Genomic DNA, 25,556 nt, shown 5'->3' with positions numbered 1-25,556 from the left:
TGTTACACAGTCATGCCCTTCGGCTTGAAGAACGCCGGAGCCACCTACCAACGGCTCGTTAACAAGATATTCCAGAACTTGTTCGGAACAAAACTAGAAGTCTACATAGACGACATGCTCGCCAAGACCGACTCCGGCGAACAACTCATCAGCGACCTCAAGGTCATAATGAACACCCTACGAAAAAACCAAATGCGACTCAACCCGACAAAATGCGCCTTTGGAATGGAGGCAGGGAAGTTCCTCGGCTTTATGATCACACAACGTAGAGTTGAAGCCAACCCAGAGAAATGTCACGCCGTCCTTGAGATGACAAGCCCAAAAAACATAAACGACATCCAAAAACTCACCGGCCGTCTGACAGCACTATCTCACTTTCTCGGAGCATCGGCCCAAAAGGCAATCCCCTTCTTCAGACTGATGAAAAAATGAACCCCCTTTAAATGGGAAGCAGAATGCGAAGAAGCATTCCAACATTTCAAGAAAGTCCTAGCGGAACCACCAGTCCTTGCCAAACCCCAAACAGGGGAGACTCTCTACTTATACCTCTCCATAACAGAAGAAGCACTCGCAGCGGCACTCATCCGCGAAAACGAGAAGAAAGAACAAAAACCCATATATTTCATAAGCAAGGTCCTACAAGACACGAAAACTCGCTACTCGCGCCTGGAAAAACTAGCCTTCGCCCTCCTCACGGCCTCCCGACGTCTGCGGCAATATTTTCAGGCCCACCCCGTGACAGTTCGAACCGACCAAGCAGTTAAACAGGTACTACAAAACCCGATTTAGCGGGCAGAATGCTAGCATGGTCCATCGAACTATCCCAGTTCGATATCAAGTTCGAACCCCGATACGCAATCAAAGCACAGGCCATGGCCGACTTCATCGCCGAGATGACGCCGGGAAACTCCACCCCCGAATCATGGAAACTACACGTTGACGGCTCCTCGAATGTCACTTCCGGAAGTGCTGGAGTCATTCTCGAAAGTCAAAACGGAGTCGTGATCGAACAGTCAGTACGATACGAATTCCCAGTCTCAAACAACCAAGCAGAATATAAGGCCCTCCTAGCAGGTTTAGCCCTAGCCAAAGAAGTCGGAGCAAAGGTCCTGGAAATAAATACAGATTCGTAAGTAGTCAGTTCCCAAATTAACGGAGACTACCAAACACGAGATCCCTTGCTACAACAATACCTCGCCAAAGTTAACAAACTAAAGGAAGAATTCAACCACGTAACCATACGGCACGTCCCCAGAGAACGTAATGCCATGGCCGACCTCCTCTCTAAACTAGCCAGCACCAAACCAGGACACGGCAACAAATCTCTAATTCAGGAAGTCGTCAAATCACCGTCCATATCCACGACGGCTAACGCCTATCTGACACTCTCCCACCAAGGATCGTGGACCTACCCCATCATACAATATCTCCTCAAAGAAACACTACCCGAAGACCCCAAAGAGGAAAAACGGACAAAAAGGGAAGCCGCCAACTATACAGTCGTCGCAGGACAACTATACAAACGCGGCTTCTCGCAACCCCTGCTTAAATGCGTCAAAACTGGGGACACGGAGTACATACTCTGCGAAATCCATGAAGGTTGTTGCGGCCACCACGTCGGAGGTAAAACCCTTGCCCAAAAAGTCATTCGGGCCGGCTACTTCTGGCCCACGGTCATCCAGGACTCCGCGCAGCTAGTAAAAAATTGCGATAAATGCCAAAGGCACGCCAATATCCACCAAGCAACCCCACACCAGCTCATTATCATATCGGCAGAGCGCCATTCAGCACCTGGGGGATCGACCTTGTCGGACCTTTTCCCACGGCACCCGGCCAACTCCGATACCTCATCGTCGCCATAGACTACTACACTAAGTGGATCGAGGCCGAGCCCCTGGCCTCTATCACGGCAACCCAATGTCGAAAATTCCTCTGGCGACAGATCATCACCCGATTCGGGATCCCTGAGATCGTCATCTCGGACAACGAAACCCAATTCGCTGACAAAAAATTCAGAGAATTCCTAAAAGGACTATGCATATCCCACCGTTTTAGCTCAGTAGAACACCCCCAAATAAACGGACAGGTGGAATCCGCAAATAAAATAATAGTTAAAGGACTCAAGAAACGGCTCGACGAAGCCAAAGGACTATGGGCGGACGAACTCGGATCGGTCTTATGGTCATACCGCACGACCCCCCAAACAGCCACCGGGGAAACCCCCTTCCGATTAACATACGGCACAGAGGCTGTTATCCCAGTAGAGATAGGAGACCCTAGTCCATGGAGAACGATCGGGGGTAACGACGAAGAAGCAGAACGAGACCTCACTGACGAAGTAAGAAGCATAGCCCATCTCAGAGAACTAGCCCTAAAACAGAGAATCAGCCTAAGATACAACAACGGAGTAATCCGACGAGAATTCGCAACTGCCGATCTCATCCTACGACGAAACGACATCGGTCCCCTAACCCCAGGAGAAGGGAAACTCACCTCCAACTGGGAAGGACCATACAGAATCAAGGCTGTAATCGGAAAGGGAGCAGACAAGCTCGAACGGCTTAATGGCGACGAAGTCCTAAGGACATGGAACGCCGCCAACTTATGATGTTACTACACTTAGACCGACCTCCCTAGGTTACCCTTTTTATATTATGTCTTTCCTTTACTTATCTTTCCCTTTTACAATTTTAAATTTCAGAATTCGCCTAAGTGACAATCTCGGGTACTCTTTCCCACCATAGACGGAGGGTTTTAACGAGGCCCAACCATCAATAAAATTCCATTAAGCTATTTCCATCTTCTTTTTCCTTTTTAAAAGTGTCCCAAATACAGAACAAAAACACGGCCACCACTGGGGGACCGATCACCCCCCAGGCCCGAAATACGGATATCCATGAAAAACCGACCTCGCGACGGTCCGCTCACCCCAAACAAAGGAAACAAAATAAAAAATAGAACAGCTTAAAACGGAATACAAAAAGAGGCCCGAATGGCCCAAAAATCATTAAACGAAGTTTAAAACTACGAGTTCACGGTTACACGGCCCACGGCCAACCAAATACCCAAAGCAAAAACCAAGTTCAAAGCAAATTCAAAATACAAGATATAAAACTACTCAAGGTCGACAATTCGGCCATCATGGACGGTCTTGAAAGCCCCCATCACAGACACGTCCACACCCGGAGCCAACACCAAGGCCTGGGCCCTAATCGTCTCCTCGGTGGCAGCGATCGCACCCTTAGCATCAACCAACAGCTCCGTCTTTTCTTTCTTCAGGGCAGCAACTTCGGCCTTCAAAACTTCCAGCTCGCCAAGAAGCACAGCAGCCTGAGAACCCGCGTCAGAAGCCCGTCGCCGCTCCTCGCCCAGTTGGGAAAGAAGCGAAGTCTCGACCTCGGAAAGACGGAGGATCTCTTCCCCGGCTTCCTCGAAAGACTTCACTGCCTTCTCCTTCGCTACCTTGGCAGCCTCGAGCTGCTCTTTCAACTTAGCCACCTCAGCTTGCGAATGACGGAGCTTCTTGTCCAACAAACCAACCTGAGCCATAACGGGCTCAGCCTTCCGAACAACAACAGCAGATCGGAGGAGGGCACGATACACCGACTTAGCCTGGAACGAAACATCACAATCATCAAAAAACGGCTCTGTACCAGGCATCAAGTGCTGATCTATGAACCCCGAAGCATCAAAACATCGATCCATCACACTGGGCACAGCACCCTCCTCCTCAAAAGTCTCGCTGCTAGGTTCCTCAGGCCTCTTTCTCTTCTGAGAAGCCTCGGCATCCGTGACCATGACGACTTCAGGCGAATTCACGGGACCAGGCGAAGCCCGAGCGTCAGCCCTCACCCCCGACGAAACCACCTCCTAAGAAACAGCCTGAGAGTCCACGACGGGATTAGAGACAGGGGTAGCAGGAGACGACGATCCCTCCTCCCGACCCATCGCCGCCTTCAGCCGCGCCAGGGAAGTCAAATCACCAGCTATCTCAACTGAAAGAAACCAAAGAAAATTCAAGTTACAAAAACGGAAAAACAAACGTGAAAACCGAAAAAGAGACAGCCACACACCAATATACGTCCAACAAGCCTCAGGGTCCCCCATGACGTCTCGAGGATTTAACGAGCGCTCGCCGAACAAATGCCACAAGACACTGGCAATGTCCTTATCCTCGGGAGACAAACCATCATAAGTAACCTTAGTCAAAACCGACGGCCCGGCACGGAAATTCCAATAGGTCGGAAACCGGCGCACGCCCTCTAACGACAACCAAAATGGATGATGCCCCTGGGCGGGGCGCACTTTAAAGTACTCTCTCTTAAAACCATGGAAAGAGTCTTCAAACAAACCAAAAATACGGCGATGAGGCTGAGCCCGGAACAACATATACCCTTTCTTATGCTTCCCCTCCTTAGACGGAAGAGTACATAAGAAAAGAAAAAGGAAGACAGGAACAGAAACCGGAAGATCAAGATATTGACACACAAGCTCAAAAGTTCGAACGGCTGCCCAACTATTCGGGTGAAGCTGAGACGGGGCCACGGAACACCGACTCAGCAACTCCTGAACAAACGGCGAAAAAGGAAGCCGCACGCCGAGCCGAGTGAACATCGACTCGTAAGCCCACATCCAGTCCGGCACAGTGGGCGAATGGAGGTTCAAGTAACAAACGCGCTCGTCGGCATCCGGGAGGACGAGCTCATACTGCCTCTCCTCATCACCACCACCACAAATCGCCCCCTGATCACGGAGCCTTTGAAGATCATCCTCCGTCATCCGTGACGGAACGCCCCACACATCGCTACTCACCCAAGTGTAGCGAGTGGGGACGCCCCTAGAAGGGGCTATCGGGGCACCCACACCCTCACTTCTCCGCCGGTGCATACCTAAAACAGGGAGGAGCACCACCATCAGCCTACTAACCCTACGCAGAAGCAAAAAAAAAAAAAAACCTACCACGACTACCAACACGGCGGTGCTCAGCCCCTTCAAGACACGAAAACCACCACCCAAAACAAAAAAACGCAGCACAAAAAGGAAAATGGCAAGAACAATGCATGGCAAATACAGAACAACGAACATCACAAGAGTGAAAAACAAGAAAGAACAGAGAAAAACCAACCTGACAACGCAGAAAAAGCCTGAGAAAAAGCTGAGAAACAGAAGCTCCACCTCAAAGCAACACCGAAAATGCCACACAAAAGAAGAATAGTTTCCTTCAGAAGAGAGAGCGAAAAGTGAAATGAAACGAACGAAGGAAGTAAAGAGGAAAACCAAAACGGTTTTTAAAAGGGACAGCGAAAGACACAAATAGCCCTAAGCAATAAAGGCGCGTAGGGGCAAAAAAGGAAAACGTCCCCTCACATTAAATGCCCCCTCGAAAAAGGAAACTAATAAAGTATGCCTCGAAGAACGCAACGGATGCAGTGGACACAGAAGAGTCGCGTCAGACCAAAACGGATAGACGAACCTTCAGCGCGATCATCAAAGCCAAAGCCGAGATACCGACCTCCCTGCGAAGAACCAAACGACCGCCCGAGAAAAAAACTGAAGACCAAGCCCGCGGTCAAAGCCACATCTCCCAGCGACAGACCGACCTTGCTCGCTCTCCCGCTGCGGGGGCAACTGTTACGGATCCGGCCCTCGGATCCCGGACCCAAGGGTAGACCCGAACCCGGCTTCACGGGTCCAAACCGCCTCTCTTCTAGAAGGCCCGAAATCGGCCCTCTAGAACTCCTTACCGACTTTCGAAATCGAACGTCTTCCCTATCTTGGCCAAACAAGATAAGATAAGATAACTCCCATCACCTATAAATAAGAGGACCCAAGTCCCTACAGGTATTCATCCATTCCTCACACCTTATACCTCTCAGATCCATTCTGACTTGAGCGTCGGAGTGTCTTTGCAGGTACCTCCCCCCACTGCTTCAGTCAAATAATCCGGCATCCGCCTCGACCCGCAAGTTTCCGATCCATCTTTCAACCCGTACCGAAGACTTCCGGTACAGAAACAAATTATTTTTTTTAAAAAAAATATAATTTGCGAGAGAGTTGAATTGATTTTTTTTAATTTTCAATTTTTAAAAATATTATTCATTTGGGAAAATTAACCAAGAAAAAATTGTTGTTTGTAAATTCAGTTAACTATATATACATAAATAACAAAATTTTACTATTTTTGTATAATTCACATCACCAATTATCATATTAAAATAAAAAAAGTGATAATTTGGTAATGTAAAAAAAAATCTGATATATCATGGAATTTAATTTATATAAAATGTAAATTAGTTGAGGTCAAATCAATATTTTTTTTGGTGACTGAAATAAATTAAACAAAGAAAAACAAAACAAATAAAATAAAGAACTGCCTGAATAAAGGGACAGTCCCGTTCAAGACTACTCTTAAACTCCTCCCAAGGTGAAAGAAGCTCCACATGCGAAAGTTGTAACTTCATCGCCATCTTTGCCATAGTATCTGTCACCGTGTTTGCATCTCTCATAATCAAACGAAAGTCAACCCGCCAATTCCAATGCATGATATCTCTTATTTTGAGTACCAGTGGATCAATAAACCCAAAACCATCTTGAGTAACAAGATTAAATGCTTCCACACAATCCGTCTCACAAATAACATCTCGTTGACCCACATCCCAAGTTAAGAGATATCCTCTCCAAATAGCAAACAATTCCCCTTGAAGAATACTATTACTTTCAATCATTCCTAAACACCCCATTTGCCAGCTCCCATTACAATCTCTAATAACACAAGCAAAACCAACACTATCACCCGAACCAAAATAACTAGCATCACAATTAATCTTAAAAGTACCAATAGATGTGGGATTCCAAAAACCATTTAGAGTAGAGGGAAGGGACATACGTTGTAATTCAAAAATATTCCTAAGCTCCTTTTCTGAAGTTAATGCCAGACAAATCACTTTTTCTGGAGGCCAAGTTTCATGGGATTAAAGATGTCATTATTCCTTGCTCGCCATATCCACCAAAGTCCCGAAAAGAACTTGAACGGATGTTCTCTGCTATGATACAAGAACCAGTTCTTCAAATCCAAAGGATGACAAGAAATATCCAACCTATGCCAGACAAGCTGAGCTTTTAGACAATCCCGAATACAATGTAAAACCGATTCCTGGCTAGAAAGACATCTTGGACACCTATCCGATGACGACATCCCTCTTCTAAAGCGAAAACTTGCAGTAGGAAGAGCCTCCTTAAGGCACAACCAAGCCAAAAACTTATGCTTTCCGGAACAAGCTGACGCCAAAGCCAAAGCCAATTCTCCCGCTCCTCCCAACCAAACAGCTGCTTACACAACCACAAGTAACCATTGCATGAGTCATAGACTTTGGCAGCAGACCCACTCCAATACCAACCCACTTCCGGACCTGCTTGTTCATCTGGATTGTAAGAGAGAATATTATCTTTCAAATTTTGAGATAAAGGAGAATAAAGAGTATCCAAATGCCACCTACCAACCGACCAAATATCCTATATCCGGAGATTCAAATCAGAAATGTGAACATAATCCATCTCATTAGATAACCGTCCTTCTCTCCTCCAGCTAGAAAACCAAAAATTCTGGTTCAAATCTCCAATACACCAAGCAAACCCATCCTTCAACACTTCCCAAGCCTTGCAAAGACACCTCCAAATGGGAGAGTCCTTGTTCTTAGGATAACTAAAACAGTCATATAGAGATGATCGGTATTTGGCATCCAACAATTGGACCCATAGCTTGTTTGGCTGCTAGAAAAAAATCCAAACTAGCTTCCCAAGAAGAGCAATATTTACACAATAAGGATCTCTAATGCCCAAACCTCCATATTTTTTTGGAGTAACCAGTACCTTCCAACTAACAAGATTCAATCCTCTTCCATCAACTTGTCCTTTCCAAAGAAAATTCCTCATCATAGACTCCAATTTACTAATGATTCCTTTGGAAAAAATAGAGACCTGCATCTGGTACGTGGGAATAGCAGCAGCAACAGAATTAATCAAGCAGAGCCTACCAGCTCGATTGAGTAAACTTCCTTTCCAGCTTACTAGCCTACTCCGAATCTTATCCAGGACACCATTGAAAGCTGAACGAGTCACCCTAGAATGGCTAAGGGTAACTCCAAGATACTTGCCCAAGTCCTGGACAAATCTGATAGAGGATACCCCAGTAAAAACCTCTTTCCTTATTGCAGAGACATTCTTGGAGTAAAGTGCTTTAGACTTCTCGACATTAATCTTCATCCCAGATGCTTTGCAAAAAGTCTCTAAAACTAACATCACATTTTGCACTTGTCTCTTTGTAGCTTTACAGAACAGAAGCAAGTCATCCGCAAACATTAAGTGGGATATTCTTGGTCCCCCTCTAGAAATAGCAACCGGCTCCCACAAGTCCAAATCAACCTGATGACTAATAAAGTATGCCAATCGCTCCATACACAATACAAAAAGATAGGGTGACATAGGGTCTCCTTGTCTAAGACCTCGGCTAGGAGTAAAGCCCTTCAGACGACTCCCATTCCAAAGAATAGATAAGGAAGAAGCAGTGACACAATTCATAATCAAATTAAGTGTAGAATAGGAAAACCAAAGCTTTTAAGGGTATGAGCTAAAATCTCCAGTCAACTCTGTCATAAGCTTTCTCCAGATCAATCTTAAAGGCCAGTGTGCCTTTCTTTGATTTAGTCTTCTTCATAAAGCGGAGGACTTCTTGAGCAATAATGATGTTGTCAGGAGTTCCTCGTCCCGGAATAAATCCTCCTTGAAGAGGACCAACAATCTCCGCAAGATGAGGACGAAGCCTATTAACAAGGACCTTCGTGATGATCTTGTAAACTACATTGCAGAGACTAATCAGCCTGAAATCTTTCATAGATACCGGTGATTCAACCTTTGGAATGAGAACCAGTAAAGTCTCCAACATTCTCGGATCAAGAGGAACACCAGAGAATGCCTGCTTAACCATCTTCCAAACATCAAGACCAATGATCTCCCAATATTCTTTGAAGAAAAAAGCTTGAAACCCATCAGGACCCGAAGCTTTAAAAGAGTTCATGTGAAAAACAGCTGCTTTGACTTCCTCCATAGTAACTGGTGCCGTAAGGTTATTACAAGCTTCCCCATTCAGAGAAAGAAGAGGCACATCACCAAGGCAATCCAAATCAACATCATCCAAATGACAGAATAAGTTTTTATAGAAAAACTCTGCTTCTTGACTCAGAACTTCTAGATCAGTTTCCGGTCAAATCAATATTTAAAAGTTTAAAAGTAATTTTAATTAATTTACTTTAACTTTGTTTCTCTACTAATCTATTATGTTATCATTTTCAATAATTACAAGGAAAAAAAAAGATACACTTGAAGATTCTCCGTGTATCAAAAGAAAAGAATTTATATATATTCTTGGCTTCTTGCCATAGAATATTTTTCCAACCTGTAGAAGGTTTATTTCCGAAATATATAAGATTAACGAAATTGAATGAATTAAATTGAGAAAATTGTGCGAAGGGTAAGATAGAAAGTAGAAAGAGAACCAGCCACACGTCACGGACGGGGTTAGGGTTTGAGTCTCAACCACTCTTTAAAGCACACACCCATTCGAGAAACTCACTCTCTTCCCCCTTTTTTCTCTCTCCATCTCTCTCTCTCTCTCTCTCTCCTCTCAAGAATTCCAGATTCAAGCACAGGAAGAAGATGATGCAGCCCGGACCTGGCATGGCTCCTCCACCCAGCATGGCCCAGCAGCCCAACCAGCAGTACCAGCAGCAGCAGCCATACATGATGATGCCTCCGCAGGCCCAGCCACCACAGATGTGGGCCCCCTCCGCCCAGGCTCCGACACAGTCCGTGCCTCCTTCCCAGCCCGTTCAGCCCGCCAGTGCCGATGAGGTCCGAACCCTGTGGATCGGTGATTTGCAGTACTGGATGGATGAGAACTACCTCTACACCTGTTTTGCTCACACTGGCGAGGTATATATAACGTCTTTCTCTCTTGTTTTGCGTTTTTGTTCGTACTTTTCTTTCTGTGTCTTGAAATCGCCCTATCCGTTGTTGTTACTTTTATGTACTACAATTTCTATGCCATGCTTTTATTAATTTATTATAATTATTTTAATCGGCCGTGTTAATAGAATAGGGATTTGTTTTTCGTTTATGTGAATCAGAACGGGTAGATTTATATTCTTTTGATGTCAATTATAGGTCTTTTTTATTCCGATTTGGGTTTTGGTGTTTTGAAGCTCCATAATCTTATGAATCTTGGTTTAATTCTTTTAAAATTGTCCATCCCGTAGAGATTTTGATTAGCTTTGATTTTGTTTAAACAGCGTTTTGTTTAGATGGACTATATGTGTCGTTACTCATTATATTGTGTGTAAAAATGATAAATTAAGGTTATATATTTGTATGGTTGCAGATGGCATCTGTTAAAGTAATTAGGAATAAGCAAACTAGTCAATCCGAGGGTTATGGGTTTATTGAGTTTACAAGCCGTGCTGCTGCTGAGAGAATACTACAAACATTCAATGGCACCATTATGCCAAATGGCGGGCAGAATTTCAGGTTGAACTGGGCAACCTTTAGCGCTGGTGAGAGGCGTCATGACGATAGTCCAGATTACACTATATTTGTTGGAGATTTGGCTGCAGATGTTACGGACTACCACCTTCAGGAGACATTTAGGGGTAGATACTCCTCGGTTAAGGGGGCTAAAGTTGTAATTGACAGGCTTACTGGGCGGACAAAGGGCTACGGTTTTGTTAGGTTTGCAGATGAGAGTGAGCAAGTTAGAGCTATGACGGAAATGCAGGGCGTTCTTTGTTCAACAAGACCCATGAGGATTGGACCAGCATCTAATAAAAACCCAACCACACAATCCAACAAAGGTTTGTCTGAGTTGTTGTGTTCTGGCCATTTTGCTTCAAATTCTTACTTGATATTCTGCCTACAGAAAAGTTTGAGATGTTTTCCTTCATATGCCAAGATTGAGTTGGATTTAAGGCTTTAAGTATCTAGTTATCTTTCATGTGTGGATCCTTTATGTTAACACCCTTCAACTAATGATTAATTTCAGTTACGCTCTTGAAGATATACAGTCCAAACACATTTCTTCCTGTAGTTTCCTTTAAAAATTTGGGCAAAATAAATGATATAGAATAATAAAATCTTATAGAACTCCTGTTGTCTCGAAGCAGGGTGTCGAGAGGCTCTGTCATCCCGGAGCCTGGAACTGATTTCAGCTGAAATGGTTACCATTTTAGTGCATGGCCTTGTGTAGGTCAGTTATCCGTTTATGTACCGCGAGTTATTTTTGGTGGCATTTTCTTTTCCGCCTTCATTTCGCCACTATTCTAATTATAGTTTCTTCATTTCATTTCGTTGGTTTAGTTCTTAGCCCAGTTACATTGTGCAAGTTGTTTTTACTTATATTATAAGTCCACCATTCTTATTCTTCAGTCCATTACTTTAATTCCTTTTACTTTACTGGAAGAACTAGTTCTTTTAATTTCTTCTATAGCTTTCTTTCCCGTATTCAAGAGCAGATCTTGTTTACTTATTTGTATTTCTTTGTTCTTCTATTTAATGCCAAATGATTAAGCTTTACCTTCTCCAGCCATGGGAAAAATGGTCAGGTGCTAGTATTTACTGCTTTAATTTTCTAGGAATGCATTATGCATTGTGGTATCTTGTGGTTTTTAGTCTTGGTGTTTAGGTGTTGTCTCCATTCCATCCTTTTCTATTGCTCAGCACGATGCTATGCAATTAAAGTTTTTATTTTCTCTATATTGTGCAGTCTGTCAGCTTTAACGTATAAGTCCATAACTACAGGTCACTTGTAAAGTAGTTTTTATATCCTACACAAGCATTCACAGCCTCCTTTTCCATTTTGTTCACTCTACTCTGGCAATTTACTAAGGCTATTTATCTCTTACCTAAATTTTTAGAGAGATATATATATATTATACAATGCGATGAGGATTAATGCTTGTTAATTGTCTTTTTTTTTTATAGTATATAGTTGTGTTGGATTTAATAATTAAATATCCGAATGCTAGGTTTTGTGTGTTTTATTTCTATTTATGCATAGTTGTATTTGAAGTTGTGTGGTGTATGTAGGGATCGAATCATTTGATTTTGTATTTGTTGTTTATCAATATAAGCACTCAACTGAATCTGTTGCTTATGTTGTTGGTGTTAGTTAAATGTTTTAACTTTTCCCATCTTAAGGGTTGTTCTGCATGTAAGCCACCAGTAAGTTTGTTGATGTTATAAACTATATCTACATATTCATATTTTTTGAATAAATAAAGGGGCACCATTAAATTCATTGTTCATTAGTAATAGCCAATCAATATACTTTTCTTCAAAGCTGTGCCAATAAGTTGTGCCATTTATCACTAGAGGTTGTTTGGTCTGCTTTTGTTTTGGGTGTCGTACTGAATTCTATCCTTCTTTCCCTGTGTTTATGTGGTTCATCTTCTTTACTTGTAATTTGAACATGCAGCTTCATACCAGAATCCTCAAGGGGCACAGAACGAGAATGATCCAAATAATACAACTGTGCGTACTTCTTTGCAATATACAAACCACTCTGCTTACTTATTGTTTTCTGATGTTTTATTTTTTTGTTGCAGATTTTTGTTGGCAATTTGGATGCAAATGTTACAGATGATCACCTGCGACAAGTCTTTGGGCATTATGGAGAGTTAGTTCATGTGAAGATTCCATCCGGCAAGAGATGTGGGTTTGTGCAATTTGCTGACAGGTATTTGATGTTGGGTACTTTGGTATTTGTGGAGCGTGAAATTATTTTTTGCATAAGAATCTCTTGACTGTGATATGATTTTTAATGCATCAGGAGTTGTGCTGAAGAGGCACTGAGAGTGTTGAATGGAACACTTTTAGGTGGCCAAAATGTTAGGCTTTCATGGGGACGGAGTCCTTCAAACAAACAGGTAATAAAACTTGCCTATAATTGTTGTCTTAGCTGCATGTGTCGTAATTTGTTGCTGATTTTGATTCATGAACTTGCATAATTTCAGACTCAGGCCGACCCAAACCAGTGGAATGGTAGTGGATATTATGGATATGCACAGGGCTATGAAAATTATGGTTATGCTCCCGCTGGGCAGGACCCCAACATGTATGGAAGCTATCCAGGGTATGCAAATTACCAACCTCCTCAGCAGCAGCAGCAACAAATGGGATATAGTTAAGAAGCCAAACCCAGCTTCTATTTTTCTGTTACCAACTTGCCATTATGTATCCCTATAATACTTATTTTCAGTGCTTCTATGTTCGTGGAAAACCAGTCAACTCTGTTCCCTTTTTAATTTTTCCTTCTTTTTTCTTCTGGTTAGTTATCTATGGTTGCTATATTAAGATTTATATTTGTTGCAAACCTTGTGTATCAAATCATGCTTGGAGAGTACTTATTTACATTGAATGGTTAGTTCCCATTCTTCTTCTGTCGAGCATAAATGATAATTTGAAAATTCACTTCTAAAATTTATTTACATTGAAAGGAAACTCATAATTATTACTCAAACCATAACCTTTTAGAACATAAAATTGTGTTATAACAACATGGATTATGACTTGGGCCAACTATTGTCGTGTGATAAAATTCCAGCATATTAGGTTGTTGAGGTTTTATTGAGAAGTTTTGTTAAAGTCTGTTATTAGGGTAATACATGTTGCATTTTACGCAAGTTACGCTTGTATTAGTCCTCGTATGGTTGGTTTGAAATCTGTTTTTATAATTTTATATGCTTCATTTCTTTATTTCATAACTTCTCAAGCTGTCTAAAGAGTGGAGGAAGAATAGTGTCTAACTTTTTATTTTCTTGCCACCCATTTCCTCCAAGACACTAAAAAGACGATTTCATGGAGCATGTTGACATGATTAGAATGGCAATTATGATGCTTTTTTTTTTTGGTCTTATACAATACACACCAACTCACAAACATACACTCCTACTACTAACATGGGTTCTATAGTCCTCATTGAGGATTCAAACCTGGGTGCAGCTCCGAGTGAGGCAGGTGATGCTGCCATTGATCCAAGGCTTGGCTGCACGATTATGATGCTTAATTCAGCTTCCAAACGGCCAAAAAAACTAATCAAAGGCCCAGTTGGCGTGAACTACTAACATAAGAACGCACCAATCAAAATGAGCAATAACTTCTATTTTCTTGAAAGTTGGTAAAGTAGTATAGCGAAGAAGTTGATAAAATAGTAAAGTGAGGAATTAATCACTCTTAAATTAAGATAATAGGATACACATTTTATGTAAGTTACAAAATTAACAATAATTAATTTTTCATTTTATCACTTTACCAATTTTCTCATTTTAGAGGATCCAAATTCTAATCAATTCGAATAGTTTGTTATTAAACGATAGTATTTGATCATACTTGTTACATTTATTTTGCCTAATCTGTCCAAACGTATGCCAGACTTTATACTCCCAACACTTGCCACTTACCATGTAGTTTTCTAATATCAGTAGTATAATGTCACCAGATAACAAAAGATCACTGCAAAGAAAAACAAACTTATTCGACAAAGTAGTAGCAGAACAGGAATAGAACAAATAACCAATATGAAAGAAATAAAAAATAAATAAAAGAAAACAAATTCAATCAAGAATACTTGAAATTCTTGAAGCCATGCATTTGAAAACTCTACTCGATTTCAAAACTGTTAAATCTGATGACCAAATTAACCATGGTATACCACCTTCTCCATCCTTTCCTTTGCATTAACTAAGTAGGCTGATTCACGTCCACCTTACCAATGGCATCAAAAGCACATCCTTCAGATGAAGTCTTGATCTCTTCAGATACCATGGATTTTGGTTGGCTGCTGTCAGGGGCATGGTTTGATCCAAGTCCAACCATATCAATACCATTTCCAACACCTGTGTTTGATTTTCCATTTGAATTTGAGGAGTCTATTAAGCTCAACATCTCAGTAGTAGCAAGCTTTCCCACCATATCTTGTAGTCCTTCGGTTTTCGGCGAGGCCTGCTTCTCCATGAAGCTGTGAACCTGTTCAGATGGCATGGATTCAGCAGGGCTTTTGTTGAGTTCAATCTCTGATGTTTTATTCATCTCATCACGAATCGGCTCATTCAGCTGGGAAGGCATAGTAGTCTGCTGTGCAGTTTGAGTTTCAATTGTTGGAAGAAAGATGATAGGTTCAGATGCTGGCTTTGGATCTTGATCTTCTGTTGCTCCTCCATCAGCACCTGATTCTTTTACATCAGTTGAGGTATCAATCTGATGCAATGTTTCGTTGTTCCTAACAGGATTTTCACACTCAAAATTTGACACCATAGAAGAAGATTGATTCTGATATCCAGGCTCTGATATTACCTGAGGATTCCCTCCACCAGGAACAGAAATATCATTCTTGGGCAACTCGACCGCAACTGCCATAGCAGAGGCAGATTGATTCTCAAGTGAAAGTGGATTCTCAATTGGCAGCACTTGAGGATTGGGCAGATGCAACTCTGCCTCCTCCTCAGAAGGTTGCTTGCTGCATTGTGCTGGTGAAGGAATGTAATCATCTGTCAAAGTCTGTGGTGGTAAAGGAACATAATCATTAGTCAGAGTTTGCGGATTAAGAACTGGAATTGGAATTGGAATTTCTTTCCTTTGGATCATTCTAACTTGAGGAGCCACATCATTTTGTGCAGTGATAGGAACAACTTGGCCAGGAAGAAAAACAAGACCTCTTAACTGAGAATCAGAATCTGCCACCTTAACATTAAGCAGATATCCGGCACTGAAAGAGCCTTCTATGACGCCGGTTACCACCTTCCCCACCATTGCATCGCTATGATCGTTAGCTGTAATTCCAGCGCAAACTTGGCTGGAATTCATGACATTTTCAGAAGGAGGCATTGCCGGCATGATCTCTCCTTGAACTGCACTTTCTTCTTTCCGTGGCCGCCCACGTTTTCTCTTCATTGGAACACTTGATGGATACCCTGAAGCTTGGTTCTGCTGATTCATCTTCCACACACTCAAATTTCTCCAAAATTCTCTCCTTTCTGAAAATCATTAAGGCGTAAAATAAAACCAATCAAGGAGGTAACTCACTCTTCAGATTCAAAGAAACTTTTAGGCACGAAAGATAAATATTTCTTTACAAATCGCAAATTCTTGATATTTGAATGAAATATAACACACGATAAAAGAAAGAATCTGTGCGCATCTAATACATGAGGTACAAATACAATGGAGCTGCACTGAGAAATCACGAGCAAAAAATGAAAAATCACATTCTACTTCAACGATCAGAGGACAGAACACATGGAAAAATATAATTAAAAGAAAAAAAAAAGCGTTAAAGTTGTTTTTTTTTTTTCTCCTTAGATGCAAATGCGATCAGAAAACACGGGGATACTGTAATGTAACTAACACAAGCTACCTTGTTCTTGAATTATAAATGATTGAATTAGATTTGTTTGGAAACGAAAGCATGAATGAAAGGGAAAGGGAAGGAAGCTAATGAATAAAGATGTTTGTTCTGATTTTGGATTTCAGTCACTCTCTTCTGTTTCTGTTTCAATCCTCAGGCTGCAGTTCCAAGCTGCTGGGAAGGAGACACAACTGAACCCTCCACGTGGCTTGGTTTACAAATTTTTACTTAATATTATGGAATATAATGATGATAATAATTTTCTACTATGTACTATCTGTATTGTAATAAAGTACTAATAATATACGTATTTTTTAGAATTTTATATTCAATTCTTATTTGTCTTCTTAAATATTGAACTAAATTTTTTTTAACGTTTTGTTATATTTTACTTTCTATCATTCAATAATATATTTATTTTATTTGTTTTAAAATTTTTGATAATATATTGATAGTAGGAATAAAGTGGGTTATTTTTTCCGGTGTTGACTTGACCAAGCAATCGAAGAATGTGGAAATCATCACACTATTAGTTTTCTCAACTCTACCATGCACCTTCACCTCACAAAAAGAACTGCAGGATTCTCCTTCATTCCATGGTTGTGTTTTGCGAATTGCACTTTCAATTCATAGTTTCATACATGTCCTCCAACCATATGTATTATTCATTTCTATTTCATGAATTTTCAAGCAAATTTATATCAGTAGTATTTCAAATTAATTCTTAAAAAAATTTTAGTGGCATTTTATTTTAATTTATTAAACAAATTAATTCTCACATTAAATTATATATCTATTATATTTAATTTTTTATTAAAATTTGTTGTGAGAATCGATTAACCTAACAAAATAAAATATTTAAAATTAATTGATGATCAAAATTTGTTAATTAAAAACTAATTTAGCTAAGAATTTAATTAACATTTGTCTTAAAATTATATATTAAAATTATTATTAATAAAAAAATTTAAATTTTTACTTTAATAAATAAATAATAGATAAATTAAAAATTTAAATTTGAGTAAAGTATTGTTTTTGTCCCCAACGTTTAAATCGTCCTATTTGTATCCCTAACGTTTGTAAAAGTGATTCAATATTATGCTACCGTCAATTACACATCATGAGCGCTTTAGTTTGAGTTTTAAAAATCTCTTCTTGAAGTTAGAATACAAATGTCTGGGATAGAATCAATGATCTACTCCGAAAAATAGCTCATCAAACGTTGAAACTAATTCCTACAACATTTACATACATAATTGAATCTAAACACAAATAGTGGGTATAATATTAAAATCGAACACATTCAAGTGAAACCTAATTGAGAATGAATACATCCAAGTGAGAATAATCGAAAAATATAATCTGATTTGTTAGTATAATTGATAGTAAGATAACATTGAATCACTTATAAACGTTAAGGATACAAATAGGACGATTTAAACATTAGGGACACAAATAGGACTTACCCCAAACGTTGGGAACAAAAACGATACTTTACTCTTTAAATTTTATATTTTTTATGCACATTTTTTTAATTGGTATTAATAATATGGAAAAAAATTTAAGGTAGAATATATTATTTTTTATCAGCATTTTAACTATTAATTCAATTTAACAATTCAATAACATATTTTTAATTTATACTTTTAAACTTTACTGATTAACTATCGATCAAAAACAATAAATTCTACTGCTCGAAAAGCATTCTTCATTAATATGTGCACTTAGAACAGAATCACAGTATTCACACATTGTTTAAAAAAATTGTTGTTTACTTATACTTTTCTTTAAAATATTACGCAAGTAAATTGAAATTTGAGTATACAGGGACACGGCATATGGTCAAATTCTTATACATCATGTGTCGATATTTCTCGTTCAATGCTTTTACTATAGTGGGTCGTTTGACTTGACTCAGTTACTAATGTATAGAGTTCTAGTCCTCACACAACAACAGTATACCAAAATCAAACTAATGAAAGGGACAATACCATTATACATATGTATTATATTATCCTCCTCTCTTCCATATTGATGCCAGTACACTAATATAGATAGTAAGATGGATCCCCAAATATACATATAATAAGTTCTGAAAAGGAATGTTCCTGTCTTGCCTTCATACCCCAACATTAAATAATAATGGTATAGTAGTGCACGGAACATCTTTGATATGGTCTCTTTTCTCTAATCTCAATCCGGATATATATAGTTAAGTAGTTAACAGCGGCTTGTATACGCAGCATATACACATACACATAAACATTACTTTAAAGATATAATAACATTGGCTAATTTTGACGGCTTCTAGATTTTTGCATCAGCTGGTTGAACACATGATGAAAGAAAATTAAAGATCACTTCACTTGCGGCATTATTGATAATTAATAACTAATACAATTACATTGTCTCAAATTTACAACCATTTTTTTATCTCTATCTTACATGAAAATACATAAGTTATGAAAAATGCAGTTGTTTAATTTCTTAAAGGGAGTGCTAGGTAAACAATGACTATTTTGAACAACATGAACAACCACCAATCAAATAAAAACACACTACACTTCTAAATTACCCACCTAAATCTTAATATTAAAATAACCATCCGTACACCTAGTAAAATAAACATTCGATATATCTATTATTCACATTATTTAATATTTTCATTGTCTGCCTGTACTTTTCCATTTCTTAATTGTTATTTTGTACACGAAAAAAAACAAAGAAAAAAAGATGTAAAGCATACTATCTCTCCTCAGGAATACTCTCAAGCTGAGGCTTCCATGGTGTGTTTATGTGAAGAGAATCATCACGAGCCTTTAACAGCCTCAGAAGAACTTGTTCTGCAGAAGATCGATGCTGCAACTTCCCTTTATTGTGTTCTTGTATAGTAGTAGACGTATCATCACCCAACAATTTAGCCAAGTCTTTCTTGGAGATCCTAATCTTGATCCTGCTACCATTGTTATTGTTGTTATCGTTACATATAGTTGCTCCCAACTCACGAAACAGCTTCTCCTTCTCGGCTCTTCCAATACTCAACACTTGACCTTCATCAAACACCTTCTTTGATCTCCTCTTTATGTTCACCGTATTCATCTTCTTAGGGTTCAAATCACTCCAATCCTCGCCTCCCCATTCCGTTGATCTCGATGTTGCATTGCAGCAATAATTCCCCATAGATAAGATAGGATAATTGAGGGCTCTCTCTAGTTTGTGTATATATGTAACTGTTTACGTTAACTTTATAGAAATATGATTGATTGATTGATTAAGATAATGAACCTCTCTCTATGTGCTTTGATCTGTTATTTAACCCTGATGATATCCAAGTTATGATGGAATGAAATATTTGTGAGGTGGAAAGTTTGATATTTATAGGGTGCGTGGCATGAAGAGATAGAAATGGTGATGATAAAATGTTGACTTTTATTTAACGGAATTGGTTAATATGATTGAATATATTATTATTACATGTGGTGGCTCGCTCTGTTATGTTGTTGTAAGAACTTAGAACTAGTCTAATATCTATCTATGTTATATATATGCGTGCACGTGCATATCTATTTGCATGGAGCAGCCACAGAAGAAGACTGCTAGAAGAGGGGCCTCAATTTGTTGACCGAAGAAGTTATAGTCATTCTAGCCAAATCAGCCATGTGGGAACAATCAATTAATTTTGATGAGTTGTTATTTTAATGGGGATTTTGTGTGAACTGTGGCGCCTTTAAGGAGGACTAGGACTAGGGAACAACTGAGTGTGTCAGTGTGTGAAAGAGCATAGCCGAATGGTATCTTGACTGGGATAATTATCTTTCCCATTTCCTTTGATTAATTCCATAATTTTTAATCATTTTCCTTATCTTTTAGTTTAAGGAATTATCGCTTCTCTCCTATCCTACTCTTTCGCATTGTTTGGATTAATGGAAATTAAAAAGAAAGAAAATGCAAAGAAGGAAAACAGAAAAAAAAAATTATTTTTCATTGATTGGATTAGGGTTGTACATGGGTCGGGTGAAATCGGATTTGATGTGATTCAGATCCGGCCCGAAATATATACGGGCCTATTTATTAGACCCAAATCCAGCCCTAAATCCGATGAAACCTATATACTTTCGGGCCACGATTATACCGGGTAAAAACCGAGCCATTAACATTACGTTACCTTGATACCTTTTTATAAGCTAGCATGTGAAAATATCCAAATTTTCAAGACTCTAACCATTATTTGACATGGTAAAATTCACTTAGAAAAATATAACAAGAACCAACTCTTCTCTAAAATTAAAGCATAACCATAATCAATACTAATATTGTCTAATAACACCAAATATTTAAATCAATATAAATAACACAATATTATACATTAGTCTAAAATCTTATGCATTTAAACATAAAACATTAACTTATAGTCTTATAATAACTAATAACACAAAATATTAAGGTTTACAATACTTAAATTCCACATAAGAATAGCCATCATCTATTACTAATAACACAAAATATTAATTGTGTATGATGACCGGGTCACCGGGCCGACTTCGGGTGACCCGAGCTATGTCCCAGACCCGATCCGAAATAATGACCGGGTCTATTTTTGAGACCCTTACTCGACCCTAAACTCGGTAAAATCACACCAAAATAGCCCCTAAAATATTCGGAGCCGGACCGGATCTTCGAGTCGGGTCGAGCCATACACACTCCTAGATTGGATGAGAATGAAAATTGGAAGAAAAGGAAAAACAGTGGTGTGGGGTCCACCCTAAATTTTCTTTCCAAACTTGCGATAAAAACAGTTGGTAATTCTAAAATAAAAGTCAAATTACCAATTTATCTATGGTGTTAACATTAAAAACAAAAGAAAAATGAAGAGTATTAATGTAATTTCACTTGGTTATGATTTTTTTCTCCTTTTTTTCACTCATTTTCTCTTCATTATCTAAACAACATAAAAAAAAAATTTTTTTCTTCTCATTTTTTTTTTTCTTTTCATTTTCTTTTCTCTCATTTTTCATCTTCCATCCAAACAATACCTTAAGTTACAATTAACATAGAAAATATTGATCAATTGTTTACTATAGAATTACTTTTTTTTATTTTTATTTTTTAAAAATTTGATATTATAATTTAGAGTTTAAATTTTAGAATTTTAAAAAAATAGTAGATATTGACTAAAAGAAATAAATTTCCTAGTTAAACTCTTATTTTTAAAATGAGAGAATAATTTGTTTGTATTTTGTTTTTGGCACTTCTATTAAATATAAATTAAAAAATTATTCATTTACAAATAACTGAATTTTTTTTTTTTTAAACAAGCACATCGTACCTTAGAAAAATTAAAGCATTGTATTATTTAAAAAAAGACAACTTAGTATAAATTGTGAAATAATTATTATAATAGAACTAACTATTGAAATTATAAAGGGGAAATTGAGGGAACAAATTATGGATACTAAATTATTGTACTTATTATTTTTACTAGTTTACTACATGAATATTAATTTCTGTTATTCTAAATATATTTTTACGTGTGTTAAAATTTTAGGAGACAATTATTCATAAAAGTGAGAGATGAATGGTTGAAAGTACCTTTGTATGTTGTTCTGTTTTAATGCAAGTGTCATTCAGTCATACATTAATGTTGGAACTTGGAATAATCAAACAAAGAGAAAGAGGTAGCAGTGGATCAATGTCAAGCCAACCTGCATGATTATTGAGTACTACAATTGAATTCAACTATGCTGAATTGCTGATGCATCATGCATGCACGCAAGTTTTAATTAAGGGGAAAATCCCGCATTTAAGAAAAGAACGTGCAAAAACAACGTTACGCATATAGTTACACATATAATAAGTTAATGCAGAAATTTCTGTACACTTGTCACGACTCTTTACTATATATCTTCGTTAATTTAGTGCATAAATTAAAATTCAAGTAATTCTAGACGACTATAAAAATTTATTGTTTTTATTCATCAGTTAACTATTAATATTTAAAAGTGTGAAATAAAATATGTTGTTAAATTATTAGACTAATAGAATTAGACTAAAGGAATTGAATTAATGGATAAGTGATGATCAAAAATAATAAATTCTAATGAACTAATAACATTGGTTTTACAATTTAGAGTAACAAAATACCAAAGTTAAATAGTAATTAATAAATTCTGAAAGTAGCAATAAATTGAAAGGAGTGGCACAACCATAAAACGCCGCTGATACACTTGATCTATACATTACTTTCAAGTGAGTGGTTAAGTGGTTATTCATGTTAGGTTGATTCATCATTATGTTCTAACATATGATCCTGGATTTTAATGCAGTCAATTATATGTCACACTCAGTTTTGGCGAGTTTATATTATGTCCGCATCACATATAACCTCTTGTATTAAATTTTCCATCTAATATAATAACGTCTTTTGAGGGGGAGGGTGTCTTAAAAGCAGGTAAAATGGTGCTACTCTGTTTAACTTTTAAAACCTTTCATAAACTCTTCAGATTCCAAGCACCTGCCACTTATTCTTTTTTCATTTTCACTCACATAAAATGAAATGAACTCCTTCGGCGGGACCCACACTCCGGCGATCCCTCGCCGCCGGAAACACGAAAACTCACTCTTCGGAAGATGGTCATGCAATATACATCATGCTAAAGCCAATGCTTCTCCCGTCACCTTCCGCCACCGCTCCCCAAAACCCGACCTCTCTGCCAGGAAGCTCGCCGCAGCGTTATGGCACTTCTGCTTTCTCGAGGTTTCTGGTCTTGACTGCAAGGTATTATGCTATTCGAATTCGATTCCTAATTACTTTCCTTAGATTTATCCTATATATCTCTACTCAATTACTTCAATTGATACAAGCATGTTATGAAGGAAGATAATTGGGGTTTGAGAAAGTCGAATAAGGTGGCTGCTAAGATTGTTGAAGAAAGAAAAGCAACGAGTGACTCTGTTGTCTCTGCTTTGCTATCAGAGATGCTTCGAGCTCAAAGCTGCATCGATAACCTGAAAGCCGAAAACAAATCGTCTAAGAAGAAATTGCAACAATTGGCAGGTGAATTAGAGGAGAAGTTGGGAAGGGAAAGGAGAAGTAGAGAGAGGATGGAGAAGATGAATGCGAGACTGGTACATGAGCTTGCCAAGGCCAACCTATGCGTTAATCAAATTAGGATACGCTATGATGAGGAGAGAAAACAAAGAGAATTGATTGAGCAAGTTTGCAATGAATTGGCTATGCAGATTGGAGAAGACAAGGCTAAAGTCGAGCGATTACAAAGCGATTTCATGAAAATTCAGGAGGAATTTGAACAAGAGAGGAGCATGTTTGAAATGGCCGATCTGTGGCGCCAAGAAAGTATTCAGATGAAGCTGGCTGATGCAAGAATCTCCCTTGAAGACAAGCATAATCAGATGCTCAAGTTGGTGGATTATCTGAACAGTTTCTTAAGATCAAAGGGTGTTGAAAAGGCAGATGAGGAATTCAGAAGAGGCTTGGTTAATGAGCCAGTGATTAAAGTAGATTCCCCTCCCAATCTTAATGCTCTTTTTTCATCTACCATCCACATTGTAAGCCTTGATAATGAAGACCAACAACAGCTGCTGCTTCGTTGACTATCTGACACACAGAGTGAATCAAATTCCATTCACTTGTTTCCTCTTGCAGCTTCCACTTTTTCAGATTTGTTGAAAATAAATATATTTGTCCTTTGATCAGTTGTAATCATGCTAGAGTTATAGCAGACAGCATGCATGGCGAAATTTGTGTCCTGCTGATACTTTTCTGTAAAACCAAAACATTATGTTTTCTCTTTTGCCATAGCAATCAGTATTTGTTATTTGGAATCATGTCATGCATTATCTTGATATATAATGTGTTTAATTCATTATCAATGGCTGCAAAGAAACATTTTGATGGTAATTGGAAGATATTGTGGCAACTAGCACCGTTTTAAGTAAAAATAAACACATGGGAAGTAGGAACAAGCATCATCAATGATTCTAACCAAATTTTAAATGGAAAAATGCATCTTTTTCCAGAGAACAAGCAAGAGATTGAATGATGAACTTTGACTTATTAAGTAAAAGCTCATAGTAGTTTCTACCAAGAATCTTGATGGACATGAATGTAGCATTATTCCTGATGATGCGCCTATAATTTCTGCTATTTTCTTTGCTGGCATGTATGTATGGTTCTTTAGGATGGACCCAATTACTCTGCTTGGTCTTGCTACCATGCCGTGTGAGCCCCACAAGGGACAATTTTTCTTGTGTGCGTCTATTTACCATGTTGATATTAAAACGTTCTTCAAAGTAAAATTCGTGTTAGATGGATCCTAAATTGCTGAGCATCATATTAGGAACTTAAAAAAGGCCAAGGTAAATGATTACGATATTGCACAACGTAACTGAAGAGAGAATTAGGGGACTTCTTTATCTCTTTTTCTGTTTTGGATTCCAAGGGGAGCCCTCGTAAGTCGTAACCAAGTCCAACAATCTATTCACAAAACTATAGAACCCAGATACCAACCCCAAAAAACGTAAACAATAGAATCCAGATTAAAAAAAAAAGCTTTAAAAAAACTTCATTGGAACTTGCAAGTTTGCTTCATCCGCATTGTTTGGTTAAGTGAAACGTGTTTGAAATTTATGAAGGGTTGTTCTTTTTTATCGATGTAGTCTTAGCTTTCTCCATTATTTTGTATTTTAAGTAACCGTGTTGTTGATGAGGCTTATTATTCCAAGAGTAATGTTAGGGAATCAATTTTTTTAATTAATATTAATTAATTTTTTAAAAAATATTGTATTTATTTTAAATTTAAAATTATAAATTATAAATTATAAATTTTATATTTTAAAGTATAAACTCCAAAAAAAGTTAACTCATGCTAATTAACTAAAAGTTGATTGATGTAATTTTCCTTATTTGAATATATCAAGATCACATATGGATGGTGAAATGTCTATCTTACGTGTACATCAAATTTAACTATTAAAATTAGTTATTAGAATAAAATATATATTTGAATATAAATGCACATTAAAAATAAATTAAACTACATATATATTTATACATAAATATACTAATGACTGATTTTAGTATATGAATAAC

The 25,556-nt window shown here is 38.2% G+C and overlaps 4 protein-coding genes across 5 annotated transcripts; 2 read left to right on the top strand and 2 right to left on the bottom strand.

The window, feature by feature from the left end:
• Positions 1 to 9,453: 9,453 nt before the first annotated feature.
• Positions 9,454 to 13,524, top strand: LOC107637260 (polyadenylate-binding protein RBP45). Its single transcript, XM_016340694.3, has 6 exons — positions 9,454 to 9,987; positions 10,433 to 10,901; positions 12,521 to 12,576; positions 12,651 to 12,781; positions 12,875 to 12,971; positions 13,059 to 13,524. The coding sequence occupies exons 1-6, from the start codon at positions 9,712 to 9,714 to the stop codon at positions 13,230 to 13,232; spliced, it is 1,203 nt and encodes a 400-aa protein (XP_016196180.1). The 5' UTR covers positions 9,454 to 9,711; the 3' UTR covers positions 13,233 to 13,524.
• Positions 13,525 to 14,615: 1,091 nt separating this feature from the next.
• On the bottom strand, positions 14,616 to 16,175 carry LOC110263208 (uncharacterized). Its single transcript, XM_021104167.2, has one exon. The coding sequence runs from the start codon at positions 16,036 to 16,038 to the stop codon at positions 14,785 to 14,787; it is 1,254 nt and encodes a 417-aa protein (XP_020959826.1). The 5' UTR covers positions 16,039 to 16,175; the 3' UTR covers positions 14,616 to 14,784.
• Positions 16,176 to 19,011: 2,836 nt separating this feature from the next.
• Positions 19,012 to 19,833, bottom strand: LOC110263212 (uncharacterized). Its single transcript, XM_021104182.2, has one exon. It carries the CDS (start codon positions 19,625 to 19,627, stop codon positions 19,193 to 19,195), a length of 435 nt encoding a protein of 144 aa, XP_020959841.1. The 5' UTR covers positions 19,628 to 19,833; the 3' UTR covers positions 19,012 to 19,192.
• A 3,037-nt stretch (positions 19,834 to 22,870) lies between these two features.
• LOC107637270 (uncharacterized) lies at positions 22,871 to 24,333 on the top strand. Of its 2 annotated transcripts, none has more exons than XM_016340711.3 (2): positions 22,871 to 23,222; positions 23,321 to 24,333. In XM_016340711.3, exons 1-2 carry the CDS (start codon positions 23,001 to 23,003, stop codon positions 24,056 to 24,058), a joined length of 960 nt encoding a protein of 319 aa, XP_016196197.1. In that variant the 5' UTR covers positions 22,871 to 23,000; the 3' UTR covers positions 24,059 to 24,333. The 2 variants fall into 2 exon arrangements, with proteins under 2 accessions (XP_016196197.1, XP_016196189.1); XM_016340703.3 differs by having other exon boundaries at positions 23,309 to 24,333.
• The last annotated feature ends 1,223 nt before the right edge of the window (positions 24,334 to 25,556 follow it).

The sequence above is a fragment of the Arachis ipaensis genome, chromosome B1, assembly GCF_059453495.1.
Source record: "Arachis ipaensis isolate K30076 ecotype BB chromosome B1, ASM5945349v1, whole genome shotgun sequence".
Classification (NCBI taxonomy): Eukaryota; Viridiplantae; Streptophyta; class Magnoliopsida; order Fabales; family Fabaceae; genus Arachis; species Arachis ipaensis.
This window is presented reverse-complemented; position numbering and strand designations above follow the sequence as displayed.

What these genes read in the sequence shown, in the direction of transcription:
- LOC107637260 (XM_016340694.3), top strand. Translation starts at nt 9,712, where the DNA reads ATGATGCAGCCCGGACCTGGCATGGCTCCTCCACCCAGCATGGCCCAG. An exon ending in GTTTTGCTCACACTGGCGAG is followed by an intron (nt 9,988 to 10,432) that starts GTATATATAACG and finishes GTATGGTTGCAG; the next exon opens with ATGGCATCTGTTAAAGTAAT. An exon ending in TTTGTGCAATTTGCTGACAG is followed by an intron (nt 12,782 to 12,874) that starts GTATTTGATGTT and finishes TTAATGCATCAG; the next exon opens with GAGTTGTGCTGAAGAGGCAC.
- LOC110263208 (XM_021104167.2), bottom strand. Translation starts at nt 16,038, where the DNA reads ATGAATCAGCAGAACCAAGCTTCAGGGTATCCATCAAGTGTTCCAATG.
- LOC110263212 (XM_021104182.2), bottom strand. Translation starts at nt 19,627, where the DNA reads ATGGGGAATTATTGCTGCAATGCAACATCGAGATCAACGGAATGGGGA.
- LOC107637270 (XM_016340703.3), top strand. Translation starts at nt 23,001, where the DNA reads ATGAACTCCTTCGGCGGGACCCACACTCCGGCGATCCCTCGCCGCCGG. An exon ending in TTTCTGGTCTTGACTGCAAG is followed by an intron (nt 23,223 to 23,308) that starts GTATTATGCTAT and finishes AATTGATACAAG; the next exon opens with CATGTTATGAAGGAAGATAA.